The 17,700-nt window shown below is 34.7% G+C and overlaps 1 protein-coding gene across 1 annotated transcript in view; it reads right to left on the minus strand.

Moving 5' to 3' along the window:
- Positions 1-17,700, minus strand: part of LOC140056855 (neural-cadherin-like) — a 40,781-nt gene that overhangs the window by 13,015 nt on the left and 10,066 nt on the right. The window contains exons 2-16 of the mRNA XM_072102358.1: positions 16,580-16,768; positions 12,997-13,231; positions 12,428-12,626; positions 11,708-11,819; positions 10,798-11,190; positions 10,439-10,677; positions 9,935-10,202; positions 9,314-9,495; positions 8,547-8,863; positions 7,772-7,982; positions 6,974-7,169; positions 6,265-6,408; positions 5,452-5,756; positions 4,758-5,064; positions 4,008-4,259 (exon numbers count right to left, since the gene is read on the minus strand). Of these exons, the coding sequence (XP_071958459.1) occupies positions 4,008-4,259; positions 4,758-5,064; positions 5,452-5,756; positions 6,265-6,408; positions 6,974-7,169; positions 7,772-7,982; positions 8,547-8,863; positions 9,314-9,495; positions 9,935-10,202; positions 10,439-10,677; positions 10,798-11,190; positions 11,708-11,819; positions 12,428-12,626; positions 12,997-13,231; positions 16,580-16,768 (3,549 nt within the window). The remainder of the gene's footprint in view (positions 1-4,007; positions 4,260-4,757; positions 5,065-5,451; positions 5,757-6,264; positions 6,409-6,973; positions 7,170-7,771; positions 7,983-8,546; positions 8,864-9,313; positions 9,496-9,934; positions 10,203-10,438; positions 10,678-10,797; positions 11,191-11,707; positions 11,820-12,427; positions 12,627-12,996; positions 13,232-16,579; positions 16,769-17,700) is intronic.

Genomic DNA, 17,700 nt, shown 5'->3' on the forward strand with positions numbered 1-17,700 from the left:
TGGGAATATATTTCAAAGCTCTGACTACACTATCAAACTAGTTTGACCAAATATGGTAGTGATATGCCAAAATATGGTAGTGATATGCCTAAATATGGTAGTGATATGCCTAAATATGGTAGTGATATGCCTAAATATGGTAGTGATTTTCCCCCGAAATATGGTACAGTAGTAATATACATCACATTTTTTTTGTCACATAAAGTTTGATAGTGTAGACAGAGCTTAAGAGGGTAGCCACCATCTCATGTGTCTTTCATTTGTTCTTTTATGATAGTGTAGACAGAGCTTAAGAGGGTAGCCACCATCTCATGTGTCTTTCATTTGTTCTTTTATGATAGTGTAGACAGAGCTTAAGAGGGTAGCCACCATCTCATGTGTCTTTCATTTGTTCTTTTATGATAGTGTAGACAGAGCTTAAGAGGGTAGCCACCATCCCATGTGTCTTTCATTTGTTCTTTTATGATAGTGTAGACAGAGCTTAAGAGGGTAGCCACCATCTCATGTGTCTTTCATTTGTTCTTTTATGATAGTGTAGACAGAGCTTAAGAGGGTAGCCACCATCTCATGTGTCTTTCATTTGTTCTTTTATGATAGTGTAGACAGAGCTTAAGAGGGTAGCCACCATCTCAAGTGTCTTTCATTTGTTCTTTTATGATAGTGTAGACAGAGCTTAAGAGGGTAGCCACCATCCCATGTGTCTTTCATTTGTTCTTTTATGATAGTGTAGACAGAGCTTAAGAGGGTAGCCACCATCTCATGTGTCTTTAATTTGTTCTTTTATGATAGTGTAGACAGAGCTTAAGAGGGTAGCCACCATCTCATGTGTCTTTCATTTGTTCTTTTATGATAGTGTAGACAGAGCTTAAGAGGGTAGCCACCATCTCATGTGTCTTTCATTTGTTCTTTTATGATAGTGTAGACAGAGCTTAAGAGGGTAGCCACCATCCCATGTGTCTTTCATTTGTTCTTTTATGATAGTGTAGACAGAGCTTAAGAGGGTAGCCACCATCTCATGTGTCTTTCATTTGTTCTTTTATGATAGTAGTGTAGACAGAGCTTAAGAGGGTAGCCACCATCCCATGTGTCTTTAATTTGTTCTTTTATGATAGTGTAGACAGAGCTTAAGAGGGTAGCCACCATCCCATGTGTCTTTCATTTGTTCTTTTATGATAGTGTAGACAGAGCTTAAGAGGGTAGCCACCATCTCATGTGTCTTTCATTTGTTCTTTTATGATAGTGTAGACAGAGCTTAAGAGGGTAGCCACCATCCCATGTGTCTTTCATTTGTTCTTTTATGATAGTGTAGACAGAGCTTAAGAGGGTAGCCACCATCCCATGTGTCTTTCATTTGTTCTTTTATGATAGTGTAGACAGAGCTTAAGAGGGTAGCCACCATCTCATGTGTCTTTCATTTGTTCTTTTATGATAGTGTAGACAGAGCTTAAGAGGGTAGCCACCATCCCATGTGTCTTTAATTTGTTCTGTTATGATAGTGTAGACAGAGCTTAAGAGGGTAGCCACCATCTCATGTGTCTTTCATTTGTTCTTTTATGATAGTGTAGACAGAGCTTAAGAGGGTAGCCACCATCCCATGTGTCTTTCATTTGTTCTTTTATGATAGTGTAGACAGAGCTTAAGAGGGTAGCCACCATCTCATGTGTCTTTAATTTGTTCTTTTATGATAGTGTAGACAGAGCTTAAGAGGGTAGCCACCATCTCATGTGTCTTTAATTTGTTCTTTTATGATAGTGTAGACAGAGCTTAAGAGGGTAGCCACCATCCCATGTGTCTTCCATTTGTTCTTTTATGATAGTGTAGACAGAGCTTAAGAGGGTAGCCACCATCCCATGTGTCTTTAATTTGTTCTTTTATGATAGTGTAGACAGAGCTTAAGAGGGTAGCCACCATCCCATGTGTCTTTAATTTGTTCTTTTATGATAGTGTAGACAGAGCTTAAGAGGGTAGCCACCATCTCATGTGTCTTTAATTTGTTCTTTTATGATAGTGTAGACAGAGCTTAAGAGGGTAGCCACCATCTCATGTGTCTTTAATTTGTTCTTTTATGATAGTGTAGACAGAGCTTAAGAGGGTAGCCACCATCTCATGTGTCTTTCATTTGTTCTTTTATGATAGTGTAGACAGAGCTTAAGAGGGTAGCCACCATCCCATGTGTCTTTAATTTGTTCTTTTATGATAGTGTAGACAGAGCTTAAGAGGGTAGCCACCATCCCATGTGTCTTTAATTTGTTCTTTTATGATAGTGTAGACAGAGCTTAAGAGGGTAGCCACCATCCCATGTGTCTTTCATTTGTTCTTTTATGATAGTGTAGACAGAGCTTAAGAGGGTAGCCACCATCCCATGTGTCTTTAATTTGTTCTGTTATGATAGTGTAGACAGAGCTTAAGAGGGTAGCCACCATCTCATGTGTCTTTAATTTGTTCTTTTATGATAGTGTAGACAGAGCTTAAGAGGGTAGCCACCATCCCATGTGTCTTTCATTTGTTCTTTTATGATAGTGTAGACAGAGCTTAAGAGGGTAGCCACCATCCCATTTGTCTTTAATTTGTTCTTTTATGATAGTGTAGACAGAGCTTAAGAGGGTAGCCACCATCCCATGTGTCTTTAATTTGTTCTTTTATGATAGTGTAGACAGAGCTTAAGAGGGTAGCCACCATCTCATGTGTCTTTCATTTGTTCTTTTATGATAGTGTAGACAGAGCTTAAGAGGGTAGCCACCATCTCATGTGTCTTTAATTTGTTCTTTTATGATAGTGTAGACAGAGCTTAAGAGGGTAGCCACCATCCCATGTGTCTTTCATTTGTTCTTTTATGATAGTGTAGACAGAGCTTAAGAGGGTAGCCACCATCTCATGTGTCTTTCATTTGTTCTTTTATGATAGTGTAGACAGAGCTTAAGAGGGTAACCACCATCTCATGTGTCTTTAATTTGTTCTTTTATGATAGTGTAGACAGAGCTTAAGAGGGTAGCCACCATCCCATGTGTCTTTCATTTGTTCTTTTATGATAGTGTAGACAGAGCTTAAGAGGGTAGCCACCATCTCATGTGTCTTTAATTTGTTCTTTTATGATAGTGTAGACAGAGCTTAAGAGGGTAGCCACCATCTCATGTGTCTTTAATTTGTTCTTTTATGATAGTGTAGACAGAGCTTAAGAGGGTAGCCACCATCCCATGTGTCTTTAATTTGTTCTTTTATGATAGTGTAGACAGAGCTTAAGAGGGTAGCCACCATCCCATGTGTCTTTCATTTGTTCTTTTATGATAGTGTAGACAGAGCTTAAGAGGGTAGCCACCATCCCATGTGTCTTTAATTTGTTCTTTTATGATAGTGTAGACAGAGCTTAAGAGGGTAGCCACCATCCCATGTGTCTTTAATTTGTTCTTTTATGATAGTGTAGACAGAGCTTAAGAGGGTAGCCACCATTCCATGTGTCTTTAATTTGTTCTTTTATGATAGTGTAGACAGAGCTTAAGAGGGTAGCCACCATCCCATGTGTCTTTAATTTGTTCTTTTATGATAGTGTAGACAGAGCTTAAGAGGGTAGCCACAATCTCATGTGTCTTTAATTTGTTCTTTTATGATAGTGTAGACAGAGCTTAAGAGGGTAGCCACCATCCTATGTGTCTTTAATTTGTTCTTTTATGATAGTGTAGACAGAGCTTAAGAGGGTAGCCACCATCTCATGTGTCTTTCATTTGTTCTTTTATGATAGTGTAGACAGAGCTTAAGAGGGTAGCCACCATCTCATGTGTCTTTAATTTGTTCTTTTATGATAGTGTAGACAGAGCTTAAGAGGGTAGCCACCATCCCATGTGTCTTTCATTTGTTCTTTTATATATTTCATCTGTTTATTACTTTTTACAAATTAAAGAATTGAATGATTGAAAGCGGCATTTTAGGTTGGTTTTAACCAATTTAAAGGTTATAATTTGGTAATGATTTCGTTAATAATTGCTAATACACAAACTAGATTAAATATTTACCTGATTTTCTTCCAGTTGTGGCCATATCTTCAGCTTTTACCAACAGATAATATTTATCATCGGTCTCGCGGTCAAGATTGGCGTTTGAACGGACTTCGATTCTTCCGATGATGGGTTCGATCTGAAAGAGATCTCGACCGTCTTTTCCATCGGATGGTAGGTCTGACGGAGGAATTTGCTCGAAGGAATATTGGTTGTTGGAATGCTGCTGTGAATCTTTATCGGATGCGGTCATTCTCATTACAAAGCGATCTGACAATTATATAAAATTTGTATAAGGATTTTGGTAAAGGTTTTTGTTATTGTGGCATTTATTTTTACTAAAATGATTGTAAATAAATAAACAAATTATTTAATTAAGACACAAATAAATACATTGTATATAAATAATTGCATTATTAACAAACCAATTGGAGTGAGAGTTAGTAATATCATCTTATTTTTTTACAAATACTGTACCTTAACAATATAAATTTTAATATGTAATCTTAAGCTCTGTCCACACTATAAAACTAGTTTGACAAAAAAAAGTGTAATGTGCCCAAATATGGTAGTGATATGTCCAAATATGGTAGTGGTATGACATCATAATGTCCATATATGGGCATAGCACATTTTTTTGTTGTCACATAAAGTTTTATAGTGTAGACAGAGCTTAAGATTACACATTAAAATTTATATTACAGCACAGTATTTGTAAAGAAATAAGATGATTACTATCATGTTTGAAAAGGATAATGGTGTACATACTTGAAGGGGGATTTCCCTCTTCTACATGCCCTTCATACCGCGCTTCATTGAACTCCGGTCCGTTATCGTTAATATCTTGCACGACAATTCTAATGTCGGTGTAACCGCTTCTTCCAGCGCCATTCTCATCAGTTGCGACCGCCAAAAACCTCCACTCTGTTTTATACTCGTAATCTAAAGTCTGCAACACGTAGATATCACCAGTGTTTTCACGTATTATGAAGTAATCACTGTCTTCGCCCTCCAGACCGTATCTGATGGCGCTTGCAGGACCGACAGAACCTTCATCCTTATCTTCGGCGGTTACCTGTACAACAAAAACATTTGGAATTGTATGTTTCACATTTGATATTTTTATCTTTTATTTATGTATTTAACTATTGACGATGTACATACTTATTTTATTAGAAGTGAAAAGAATGAAACTTAATATATAATTTAAAAAAGCATATAAGAAATGAAACAAAACAAAAACAGCAATTTCGATTGCAAACAAACGTTTGTAATACAGTATGTTTACAATGTTACAATTTTTCTCTGTAAGGTGAGTGTATCTCACAAAAAAAAACACATTTTTAAATGGGCCAAGAACAGGGCTGAAAGTAATTGAGCCTTCTCCAATATAAGACCAATTTCGAACAACTTTGCCACTTTGCTGTTGAAAACTAAATGCTATAAAAAGGACAGGACTTACTTTTAATACGAAAATTTCTTGATTATCATCATTTTCCTCTAATATTTCGGCTCTATACAATTCCTGATTAAATTCAGGGTCTATATCGTTCACGTTTTCCACAGTAATCACTACAGTGGCCGTAGTTTCGTGTTTTCCATCTGTGGCGACGTAGTCGAGTTCGTAACTGGTTATTGTCTCGTAGTCCAATGACGACGCTACTTTGATTCGACCCGTGTGCGCTTCTACTTCAAATACGGCACTTTGATATGGTTGGTTGCCAGGTTGTGTTCTACCACCCGCAATTAAATAGTTTAGCCTTCCACCTGTAGATAATATTATGCAAATTACAACAATTTGTAAATTATCAAGTGATGAATCTTATTTATGGAAAAGGGTTTCATAAACCACCTCATGAAAAAAATAAAAAAATATTGGGGATTCAAATATTAAAGATTTTGTCCCAACAAATAATTTTCTCATTTTTTTTGTTAAATATGCCATTTTGATGTTCCATAATCATAATTCACCCTGAAAAAAATTATTTACATAAAAAAATGTAATTTAAAGCAAAAATAGTTAAATTGGCTGCCAGCCAAATAGCTTTTTTTGGTTGAATTTAACCGTTTGGTTTATTGTAAGTTACATTTTTTTTCTGCAGAAGTCTTTAACTTTATTAAACTACAAAATGGCCTATTCAAAATCTGATTTGATTAATCTTCAATTTTTTTGGGGGACAACATCTTTAACAAAAATCAGAATACATGATTCCTCAGTGGATATGCAATCTCTTTTGTTTATCATCATTGCCTTCTTCTCCTCCTTTCTCCTTACCTTCATCAGCATCTGTTCCAGTGATGGTAGCAATGCTGGTTCCAATCTTGACATCTTCTTGCACCGTTTCTGTATACCTTGTTTCACTAAACTCTGGTCTGTTGTCGTTCTCGTCAATGATGGCAATCCTTACGGCTACCGTGGCTGATTAAAAGAAAACGATAATGTACATTTGAATAGTGCCATCATTCCAGCAATCAATGATCACGGCGCTGTGGACTTGTTACATTTTCAACTACATGCGTCTCCTCGAAGGGTCGTGTCAGGTCTCTCTCAACTGTCCACAACAATAACGTTTATCACAAACAGTGTGCGCATGGTGGGAAGGGTTTTGGAGGAAATGTCACAACGAGCATGTGTATGATTTGTTGTTTGTACGCATGCGTCATGACGTTTGCTCTCAAACCCTTCCCATCATACATTGTGCAATGTCGTTCCTCGCAAAGTTAAGCTAATTGCAATAAAGCTTATGGCTGGGTGTGAACTAGTACACCGTCAAAAAAGGTGACTTGTACAAGTTTCTTTATAGTGCGCATAAATATTTTGTGCCATGCAATATTTCGATCTATCCATACAATTAGGTGGTATATTGCATGTTCAGATTTTTGTAAAAACTTAGAAATTTATTAAATTATTATTTTATTTTAATATCTCATCCCTATATACTACAATTGGAAACAGAAAACAGACAGATATCATATATTTGTACCTGTATTACTCTCTCCTTGCGTTACACTTGGGATGGCCGAAGGGGCCGAGTCTTCTGCGGTGATGTAGATTACGTAGCTGGATGTTTCTTCACGATCGAAGTTGGCGTTTGTTGTGATTATTCCATTGGTTGGATCAATTACAAAGTCATTGTTAATCAACGTGTTTCCTGGTCCGGGTGTTTGACTGTACGAGATCTACAATGAAGCACATTATGCAGTACAATTACATTTACAAGTTTGGTCCAGACATTATTTTCGACTCAGAAAAATGGGCGGACATGTTGGTGCAATGCAGGCAAGAATGCTGGGGCAAACAGCTACAAATCTTCAGGAATCCATAAATAATTATTATTTAATAAAAATGCATTATAAATATCTACATTGAAAAAAATATAGTAACTGCAGTATAATAATTTTGACCCGATGACCCAAACACCAAAAATAATGAGAAAATACAAAATAGTAATGATAAATGAAATGATGCTTAAGTATGAAGCTAAGCCATTACTGTAGTTACTGAAGCTCTGTCTACACTATCAATTTGACAAAAAAAGTGTGATGGTGCCCAAATATAGTAGTGATATGAAATCATGTCCACATTCCACATATGGACACATCACATTTTTGTGAACTTTGATAGTGTAGACAGAGCTTTAGGTAAGCTTTTAATGGGTAATCATACACGTTGCAGTGACTGCCTCACAACTTTTTTGAAACAAACAAAAATATTGTTTACTGCAGTTCAACAAAATACCGAATTATAATTAACTTAAGTAAAACGATAAAAGGATATTTACCCGTTGGAAATTTGGTTCAGTGTCGTCGTCCTCGGCCATAACTTGGATCACCATGTGGTTCGTATCTTGGTAGTCTCCCTCTGCAATGTTTGCGTAGTAGCCCTTTGATAGAACAAACTCTGGTTGTTTGTCGTTTACGTCAATCACGTTCACATTGACAACAATGAAACTTTCTTGATTTAAGTCCTGCGCCTTAATACGTAGTTCATACCTAAAGTTGAAAAATTGATATTTTATCTTCTGGTATTCTGTCTTCTGTTTAGTTCACATGAGGACGGAACACAAGTACTATACAGTACATACATGCATGACAAAGTAAGAAATTACTTGGGTTGCGCTTACATACTAGTGGGAATCAAGCCAATAGTAAAGCTTTATCTACACTATCAAACTTTATGTTATTATCAAAAAATGTGCACATATATGGACATGATGATGTCATATCACTACCATATTTAGGCATATCGGTACTAATTTGGGCATATCGCTACCATATTTGTGTATATCACTACCATATTTGGGCACATACTTTTTCTTTTGTCAAACTAGTTTCATAATGTAGACAGAGCTTTAAGTGAGACTCCTTAACTTACTCCTAACTAATTTGGCCAGCCTAGCCCCATATGATTTCATTAACCATTTTGGCTAGATGAATAGTTGGGTATAAAAGCCTATTATAATCTAGCACACAAGGCATTAGTTGGGCTAGCTCTGTAATGATATTTACCAAAGTATTAAATAATTATTGATATTAATTCATCAGTCATTACCGCACCTTGTGGTTTCCTCGTAATCCAAGCTATCCGAGACGAACACATTTCCGTCAATGTCGATTTTAAATTTAACTGGATTGTTCGTCTCTTTAGTTTCACCGGACACAATGTCGTAGGTTATCGTGGTTCCATCTGAGGCTGTAGCTGGTGAATTAAAAATAGTGGTGAGAACGCCAATGTCTTCTCTGACGTCAACATCGGGGTGCGGGTTTGTCGTAAATTCTGGTGGGTCCAGTCGTGCATCAGTGAACACGACCTCAACGGTTGTTTGACTGACATGCTGATTGTTATCTGTGACTGTAACTCTTAACTGTACGTCCTATGAAAAAAAAGGTAGAAAACCGTTATGATGATTTATACAAAGTGGGTACATTTTTGTAAATTATATTATGTTTCATAACGTTTATTTATAGACTCTTAAAAGAGGAAAGAAAAAACTAAGGAAAGTGAAAGGCAGATGCCCGTAAAGATGATAAATAACCCCTTGTTTGGGCGAGCCTTAAAAAGAAATGAAAATAAATTGAAAAAAAAAGAGTACTTGAGAAAAAAAAAAAAAGGTAAAATAAATATAGACTGGATGGTAAACAGAACATGATAAGATCAACAAATCAAAAGTCAAGGCTACAATCGGAAATGTTAGAATTCACTTTAAAGAGTAGTTTCGGGTCTTATTATAAAATGTTTTATTAAGTATAATGTTGATACAGCTCCACTTATTTTCTTGTCGCAAGGGGCTACATTATATCAATATTATGTAATGTGTACTTACAGTATCTGGATAGTCCTGTAAACTTGACTTCACCTTGACGACACCGTTTGGTTCAACCATAAAATAATCGTTTTCGTCGCCTAATGAAAATGTTAACCCTAATCTCTCGTCCTCTTCATCCGGATCAAATGCTTCCATACGTACCACTACTTCACCAACTGCAGCGTCTCTGGCCAAAGTTGCTAGAATAAAAAACACAAAATTAGATTTAGTTTATTATTTTACTGAATTCTCTGCACTGTATCTCCACATAATAATGACATAATTATCATAGGCAAATTCTGTAACTTGGTATCATATATGTATCACATGTGATGTCTGTATTTAAAAGTAAGGTCAAGCTTATGGCCTATGATACAACATCACATGTGATACGTATGTGACACTGTATTACATAATTTGCCTATGATACAGGCTTCATATGTGGTACGTATGTGACACTGTATTATATAATTTGCCTATGATACTAGAATTATACAGATTCAAGAATTGGCTAGAGAATCTGCAAATGTTACACTTGATTGATTTCACTGTTTTTGCAAAACCAATCATGCATAGAATTTACAGATGCTACACTTGGTTGGTTTTTCATGAATAAATTAACTAAAACGGCAAACTTACTTGCGTAAGACAAAGCTTGCGGATAGACATCATTCTGATCTCCCACAACAACCGTGAATTGACAGATTCCGGTCAGCTTGTTTTTACCGCCATCTTCAGCGAGCACAGATAAAGAAAACATGTCGATATCCTCCCGGTCCAAGATCTTATTTGTTTTGAGAACACCAGTCACGGGATCAATGAAGAAATAATTCTTTTTTGTCTTTTCTTCAACAATTCTGTACGTAACTTCACCGTTTGAGCCTTTATCTGCATCTGTGGCTACAACCTAGAGCATAGATTAACAAAATTAGTGGTTAAGCATTCTTAGCATTGTTTATGCAATGTGAAGCAAAATGGGGGCATGCTATACTACACAAATAATGAATGTTTATGAGTTGAATGGTGAGAATATTTCAAGATTGAATTGACTCCGCCCATTAAATAACAACTGAAATATTCTCTCAATTAAAAAATTATTGATAACTTATTTGTTGTTAACATAAACAAAACAATCATACATACGTTTATAACTTCCGAAGTTCGTTCTCCGTTTTCATCAACGACGGGTTTATATGTATCACAATCGGGAAAGGTTGGCGTATTGTCATTGATATCATTCACAACGATAACAACTGTTGCGTTTGACACGTTTATGATGTTAGGACTTTGCGAACAACACGCATCATCATCTTGGGCTAATATCGTTATCGTGTAAGAAGCTTCGGTAAGCATACCGGTGATTGATGATCGACTGACGACGCCTATAAACAAAACAAAATTAATTCAAAAAATTGATTAAAATGTCTATGGCGATTCCATTCATAACCAATATGAAATGGGCTGTTTTTAAAGTTTTTATTTAAGTTGGATTTTCTATTTACCTGTGTAAGTGTCTACTTTAAACAGTTCGTATCCAACGCCTTCTCGTTGGATTTCAAAGGTAAGGCCGTCACCATCGGGATCCGTAGCATAGACATTATTGATCTTATAATTTGGTGGTGCGTTCTCATCAACTTGGAACGAATATGTCGATTGCGAGAACACGGGACTGACGTCGTTTACGTTGGTCATGTAAACACGAATGGTGGCCGTACTCGTGGAACCGCCGAGGTCCGTGGCAGTCACGACAAAAGCATATCGATTTGATTCTATCTCGTAGTCCAATGGACCACTGGGGTAAACATATCCTTCTTTGTTTACCCAGAAAGGTACATCACTTGGGGTCGTAAATAAAACTTTACCATAAACGACGCCATCTTGGTCCTCCACGGTAACTGAAAAGGTTTTAATACAAAAATAAATTGATTTTGTGTATCATTTAAAGCCTTGTTCACACTACACTAAATTGAAAATGTTTTGTGCAAGATTCACAACAAAGACATTCGGTGGTAGTTACTGTGTTTTATTTTAGCCACACTTTGGTACAGTCACATGACAGTTCATATTTAACCTTTGACTTTAATAAAAAAAATGTTTGTACATTTTTTCTTGTGCCTGGATGGAAATGAGTGACACAATCCAACCTTGCAAGGCACTTGTTATATTATTTATGATGGTTTTAACAATAATGATATATCAAAAGCTTTTGAGTTTTTCAATAGACAGGCCAAAAAAAAAGTTTTGACAAGAGCAACAGCGTTTCTTGAACCAGGAAATAATGTACACCTTTATATCCAACAGTTTAACTAGGGCAAGGTGACAGGATGAGCACATTCTTAACCGCAAACACTGTCCTGATTGGTCAGAATATTACAAAAGGGCGGGGCTTAATGATCTATTTTGTTATCTCACCTTTGCCAACACTCCTTGTTGTTGGGTTACTTTCACTGATATCATTGAACGCGTAAATAACCTGACTGAACTGCGGAGTATGGTCATTCACATCCGTGACGTTCACAAAAACCTAACAAAAAAAAGGAAGAAATATAATAAATGATTGTTTTGTATGGTATTAGTAGTGCATAGGTTATCACAATCCCACTGCCTAGCATGGTGATATCAGAGGATGAGATTCAGAGAACATACCACTTTATTTGTAGGGGTGTTTAAAGATAAGATTGATGGTTTGTCTACTGTACACTATCAAACTAGTTTGACAAAAAAAGTCTGATGTGCCCAAATATGGTAGTGTTATGCTTAAATATGGTAGTGTTATTGTTAAGCTTAAATATGGTAGTGTTATTACATCATCATGTCTATATGGGCACATAAAGTTTGATAGTGTAGAGAGATATATTTCACTGTCATTGGATAAGATTAATACATTCTGAAAAGTGGAGACATTATGTCTGGGCATCCTACATTATAATTGAACATTTTATCTTAAAATAGCCCTAGTTATCAAATAAAGACATTCTTTAAAAAGTCTGAAACCATAGGGACTCGCAAAACAGGGACTGTCATACTCATCCCATAAAGATGCAGGAAGGTGATCCCAGAGGATGGAGGAGTTTTCTCTACAGACAAATTTTGCTAAAAAGCCACATCATTGTACTAGAAAAGAAAACAAACCTCGCAATAGCCACTGCCGATTACGTCTTCTGCCCGAATCCTAAGTTTGTACCCATTGCGAACCTCTCTGTCAACAACCGATGTTAAAGATATCATGCCGTTCCCGTTGATGGAAAAAAGATTTCCCTCGGGTTGTTCCGCAATGGAGTACGACACTGTACCAGTCCTCTCAAATGATTTCGCCTTTACTGTCAACAATCTACAAGACAAAATCAATTTATTAATTTAGCAAACTGCCAAAGAGGAAACCATGGACCAAACGGAACATCTTAATAAAATCAATAAACACATCATAGAAAGAAAAGGAAATAAAATTCATGTAAAGAAATCTATCAAAATAAATAAAACTAGTATAAAAAAAACCACCAGTACAGTAGACCCTTCTTTTGTTCACATAATTAAAAAACATTGTGATATATATTTTTTTCCATCTTGTATGTATGTTTTGTTAATGGCACAAGTATATACTTTCTAGGTGACATTTGTATTTATTTGCAAATAAATACAAATGTTTTAAGATTGATTGATGTTTTAATAAAGTGATTTTGATTACAAAAAGTGATACGTACGTTCTCGGGCTGGAACCTTCGACCACTTCAACATTGTAAACTTCTTGCGTAAATTGAGGAACACGGTCTCCAAACACTATCAGGATATCAGCGTAAGATATCATGTCTGTCCCGGTTTCTTTGGCCGACACCGTCAGTGTAATCTCATCGATTCCTGTAAGACTCTGTCCTTGTGGAAAGTTTGTGAACACCTCTCCAGTTGTTTCATCTATTCTAAAGACATCTCCAGCCGTGTCTGCAAAAAAGAAAAAAACTTCATACATTCGGCAAATTCTATATACATTATCACATGTGTTTCACATATGATGCCTGTATCATGGACCCTAACATTACCGAACCTAAACCTTCTATGTGATACACATATGATTCTGTATTATGGATGAAGATACAGCATTGAAAATCATGTGGTATGAATATTGTTGCTACCCTATTATAAATTTCATTAACCCAGTAAAATTTTTTTATCTTCTTTGTAAAACTTGCAAACTACAGTATACCTTTACAAACAATTACTCGGTAAAGAAATTCTTTAAATTCACTTTAATATTTCTTTAAAAAAAAAAAGATTAACTCAACAGCGAATAACTTAATATTTATGTAACGGCTACACTTAATAATTCATTCAAGCCTCCACAATGAGGCTATAAATCACGTCAAGACAGATTTTACGAGCATGAACACGCTTTAACGTTAATGTAAAATTTCATTGTTATAAACCAAAAAATGTTCCTACATATACCGTCGTAACATCCATTTATTTTTGTTTTCAGAATTAACATTATCTTAAATCTTAAAAAGTTGAAGTTTCATATGGATATTGAGACACTGAGCCGTGTTTTATCGTCAATAAGTGGCGCCTTAAGTCTCGAGGGAGTAATGCTATCTCATCTTAAATTTCCGTGCTCTGTAGTAATTTGATGATGGTACTCTACTCTACGCTTCAGTGCATCTTTGCACAGTGTGTGTAAATATATTAATGAATTAAAATCATGAATATAGAAATTGTAATCTTATTTGACCCGTTTTTTTTTTTTATCATCAAAATATTTTAATTTAAATAAAACATTTAACAATCAATCACAACTAATGTAATTAATCATTAAAAACATTACTGTACTTTCATTACGAATAACATTAATTTAAAACAAAAACATATGGAAGCATCGAAATAACCAAGATTAGTTTTAATTGTTTGAAATTAACACTTAATAACAATTGATGAGTCACCAATATGTATGACTGTACAGTAACTGTGATTGCTAAAAATAAAATATAGTTAAATTGAATACATAATAAAAACTACCCATATTTAATTAAATTCTACTACAGTACAGTAGTATGTTTTCTCATGGGCTTTTATCTGCCGCCAGTCTACAGTAGCAATACAGTCATCTCTCAGTTTGTCCCATTTTCAAAATCTCTCGAGTCCGTTTTTGGTTAATTTTTAAATAAACTTTCGAATTACATTTGAATTTTTACATTATACTACATTACACAAAGTCTGAGTATATAAATAGAATTCAATAAAAATAACACTATGTAAAAATACTCATATTTAATTTCTTCATTCATACAGTACAAGTACAACTGTATCATAATTATCGAAACTAATAAAGATGAATTTATAAAATCTTGTCGTGCTACAACAGAAAAAAAATAATACAAAACCAAAAAATACAATCGTAACTTAATTTTCATTTTTAATCATTGATTTTATCTTGTTTTTGTTGATAATTAATAGTTTCCTTCTCAATTCAAAACAAGCTATACTTTCTAATTCAAAAGGTTCTTCTGCTGAGCGCTTTGTTCAATTAGTTTATAATCTAATTATTATACAAGTTATTATGGCGAGACGACGATGACAACCAATGGATGTGATTTGATTATTGAATGAAAATGAAAAAAAAAACAACCAAACACTGATTTAATTTTAACTTAATGTCACGGTTTCTGAGTAATAATACGATGTACACAAAATCTAAATTAAAAAGCATACTTTTGTATTTTTGTTTTGTTAACTATACAAAAAGAGATTTTTCACTATTACTACTGTCAGTAGCTGTACTTTTAATTAAATAAGGACGAAACTGTGAAATATTCTTAATGAGAACTTTGGTAATTTTTAAGATAACAAAGATCATTGTATTCTCGCCGAGAAGAGAGTTTTTAAAGTAATTATTTTTACAAATTTACAGTTAAATTGTAGTATTTTATTTCTATATTTATTTCTATTGGCAGTAGTTATCGCTGTCGGGTTTTATGAATAAATAAAATTAAAAATACCACTGTCTACTAGGAATTGTTTCCAGTTTAAAATAAAATTAATGGTAGAAAATCTCAGTTGTTAATGGAAGGCTACCAGTATAATAGCAAGATGCGTTGGGGTATACATAAACACAAGTTCCTTGATTGGGCGACATCAAAATCCCTGACATAGACCAATATACAAGAGGGAATATCATCAACGATAGATTTTTGGCTGATCCTATTACCTACACTAGACTAGTAGTAGTACGGCATGCATAATATCGATCAGAAAATATATTCATAAATGTGAAAGGTTTACTAAATTTAAATATTTTTGTTATCGAGGAATAAGGTATTACACTGTAAGTGTATAGTAACTAACTTTGGCAGTGATATTTTACAGAGTTTTGTTAACAGGATAAAATCCTTCTTTGGGACATACATCCGAGGACACTTAGCTGGGTCAACCCCAACGTGTCCCTTTAATACAGGTAGGTGTAAGGGGTGTACTGTATGTACTTTTATAATACTGCTGAATGGTAAAAGGCCTTTTTCCCATCAGTGTCAGTCAGTTATTAATTCGTTCAATAAACAACATTTCTCCAGACTTCATTAAATTATATTTCCAATTTCCTTATATGACCTTTGACCCTTCTCTCTTTCGATCATAATATAAAGTATTCTATTTCAATAATAATTATTATTCATAACTCTTCAGAATGTATATTATTACCTAGTTAGTAGTAATTGTACACTTTATACAGCAAGAATCATCATATCCCTTAGTAACAGTAGTTCATTTCCTTCTAAGTGTTATATTCTGAACATTAACAAGGTAGTTTTTTTTAAAAAATATTGATTATTTCTTGTACGAACGCAACATGAATATTGATTTACTTGTTCTAATAATCTAAATAATAATTAAATATAAAATATACATATTAATATAATACTTTAATATTGTGTTACCGGTATATCAAAAAAGGATTACTGTACATTAGGTTTAGGTAGATGTTGTTATGGTATACGGTAGGCCTGTCAACTCAGCATACATGGTATCGCAAAACGTTTATTGTCGCTAGTCTATGATAATACAAGAATTGGCTGAACATTGAAATCTTCCTGACTAAAGCTCTGTCTACATTATCAAACTTTATGTGAAAAAAAAAAGTGATGTGCCCATAATAATATGGACACGATTAATAGTAGTAATATCACTACCATCATATTTGGGCATATCAGTACCATATTATTTTAAGCATCATCACACTTTTTTGTCAAACTAGTTTGATAGTGTACAATAGACAGAGTTTTACATTATCAAAAAAATACTCACCTATGAAAAATCCATATGTGATGTCGGTACTAGAATCATCCGGGTCAACGGCTGAGAGCTGATAAACTGACACGCCATTGGACACTTCAGGAGTGAGCTTGGCAATATACGGTACGTATTCCATAGTCCAGACTGGGGGCTCATCTACATCACCGATTGTTATTGTTAAGGTAGTTGAGTTGTATGTCACTAAAAACAAAACAAATACGTAGTTATAATACTTTAAAATGTGCATTGTCAAGAAACGGTTTATAGCGATAAAGTATCATGTACAAACATTAAATGAAATTTATCGTGACTTCCAAATCATAATACTGTACATAGCAGTATACAGATAGTACAGATTTTTTTGTCCCACGGGCCTGGTGGTATTATAAGAAAAAAATGTCTATATTTTGTGATCGTTATGAGTATTTACTAGGCAACCAGCTATAAATATCTAATGTCTTTTACTATTGTATGTGTCGCATAAAAGCGATAGGTGCGTATTTACTTTCTCTTAATATATTCTTCGGCAAATTCTATGTGAAACATTAAACCAGCATGGCTACTGGTAGAGACACACAATAGCTATATTCATTAATTAAAGCAGCAACCAACAGCCATAAGCTGTCTGGTGCACTTGGATAAACAGTCATTGTCAAGGAATTTGTATGCCTCAGCATACAAAGGACAGATTAGCATAAAATTAACTGCATGGATATGTGGTTTTTGCTGGCATAAGGTCATCAAACCATAACTCCATACTCTTCAGTGACAAAGAAAATGTTAGTGAAGTTTATATTTTTTATAAAGTAATTGAAAATTTGTTGAGGAATTCAATCTAAGGCTGAAAATTCTGGAAACAATTTAATGATTAACTTTAGGGCAAGACACAATGAGAATACCTTATGATTGAATACAAATGTTACTGTTGTTGATAAAATCGGCTCATGCACTAGCAGGGTCAGCCTCTTGAAAATGGATTATCATTAAATTATTATTATTGTTATAACCCTACTATTCTATGGACCAATTCTGACTGACAACCCACCACATTTAATGATACCTTCAACTCAATGTAAAGCCAACTTATATAGCCACAAGAAATAAAGTGGTGCGGTTTTCGCATAAAAAGGGAA

This window comes from Antedon mediterranea, chromosome 8 (assembly GCF_964355755.1).
Source record: "Antedon mediterranea chromosome 8, ecAntMedi1.1, whole genome shotgun sequence".
NCBI lineage: Eukaryota > Metazoa > Echinodermata > Crinoidea > Comatulida > Antedonidae > Antedon > Antedon mediterranea.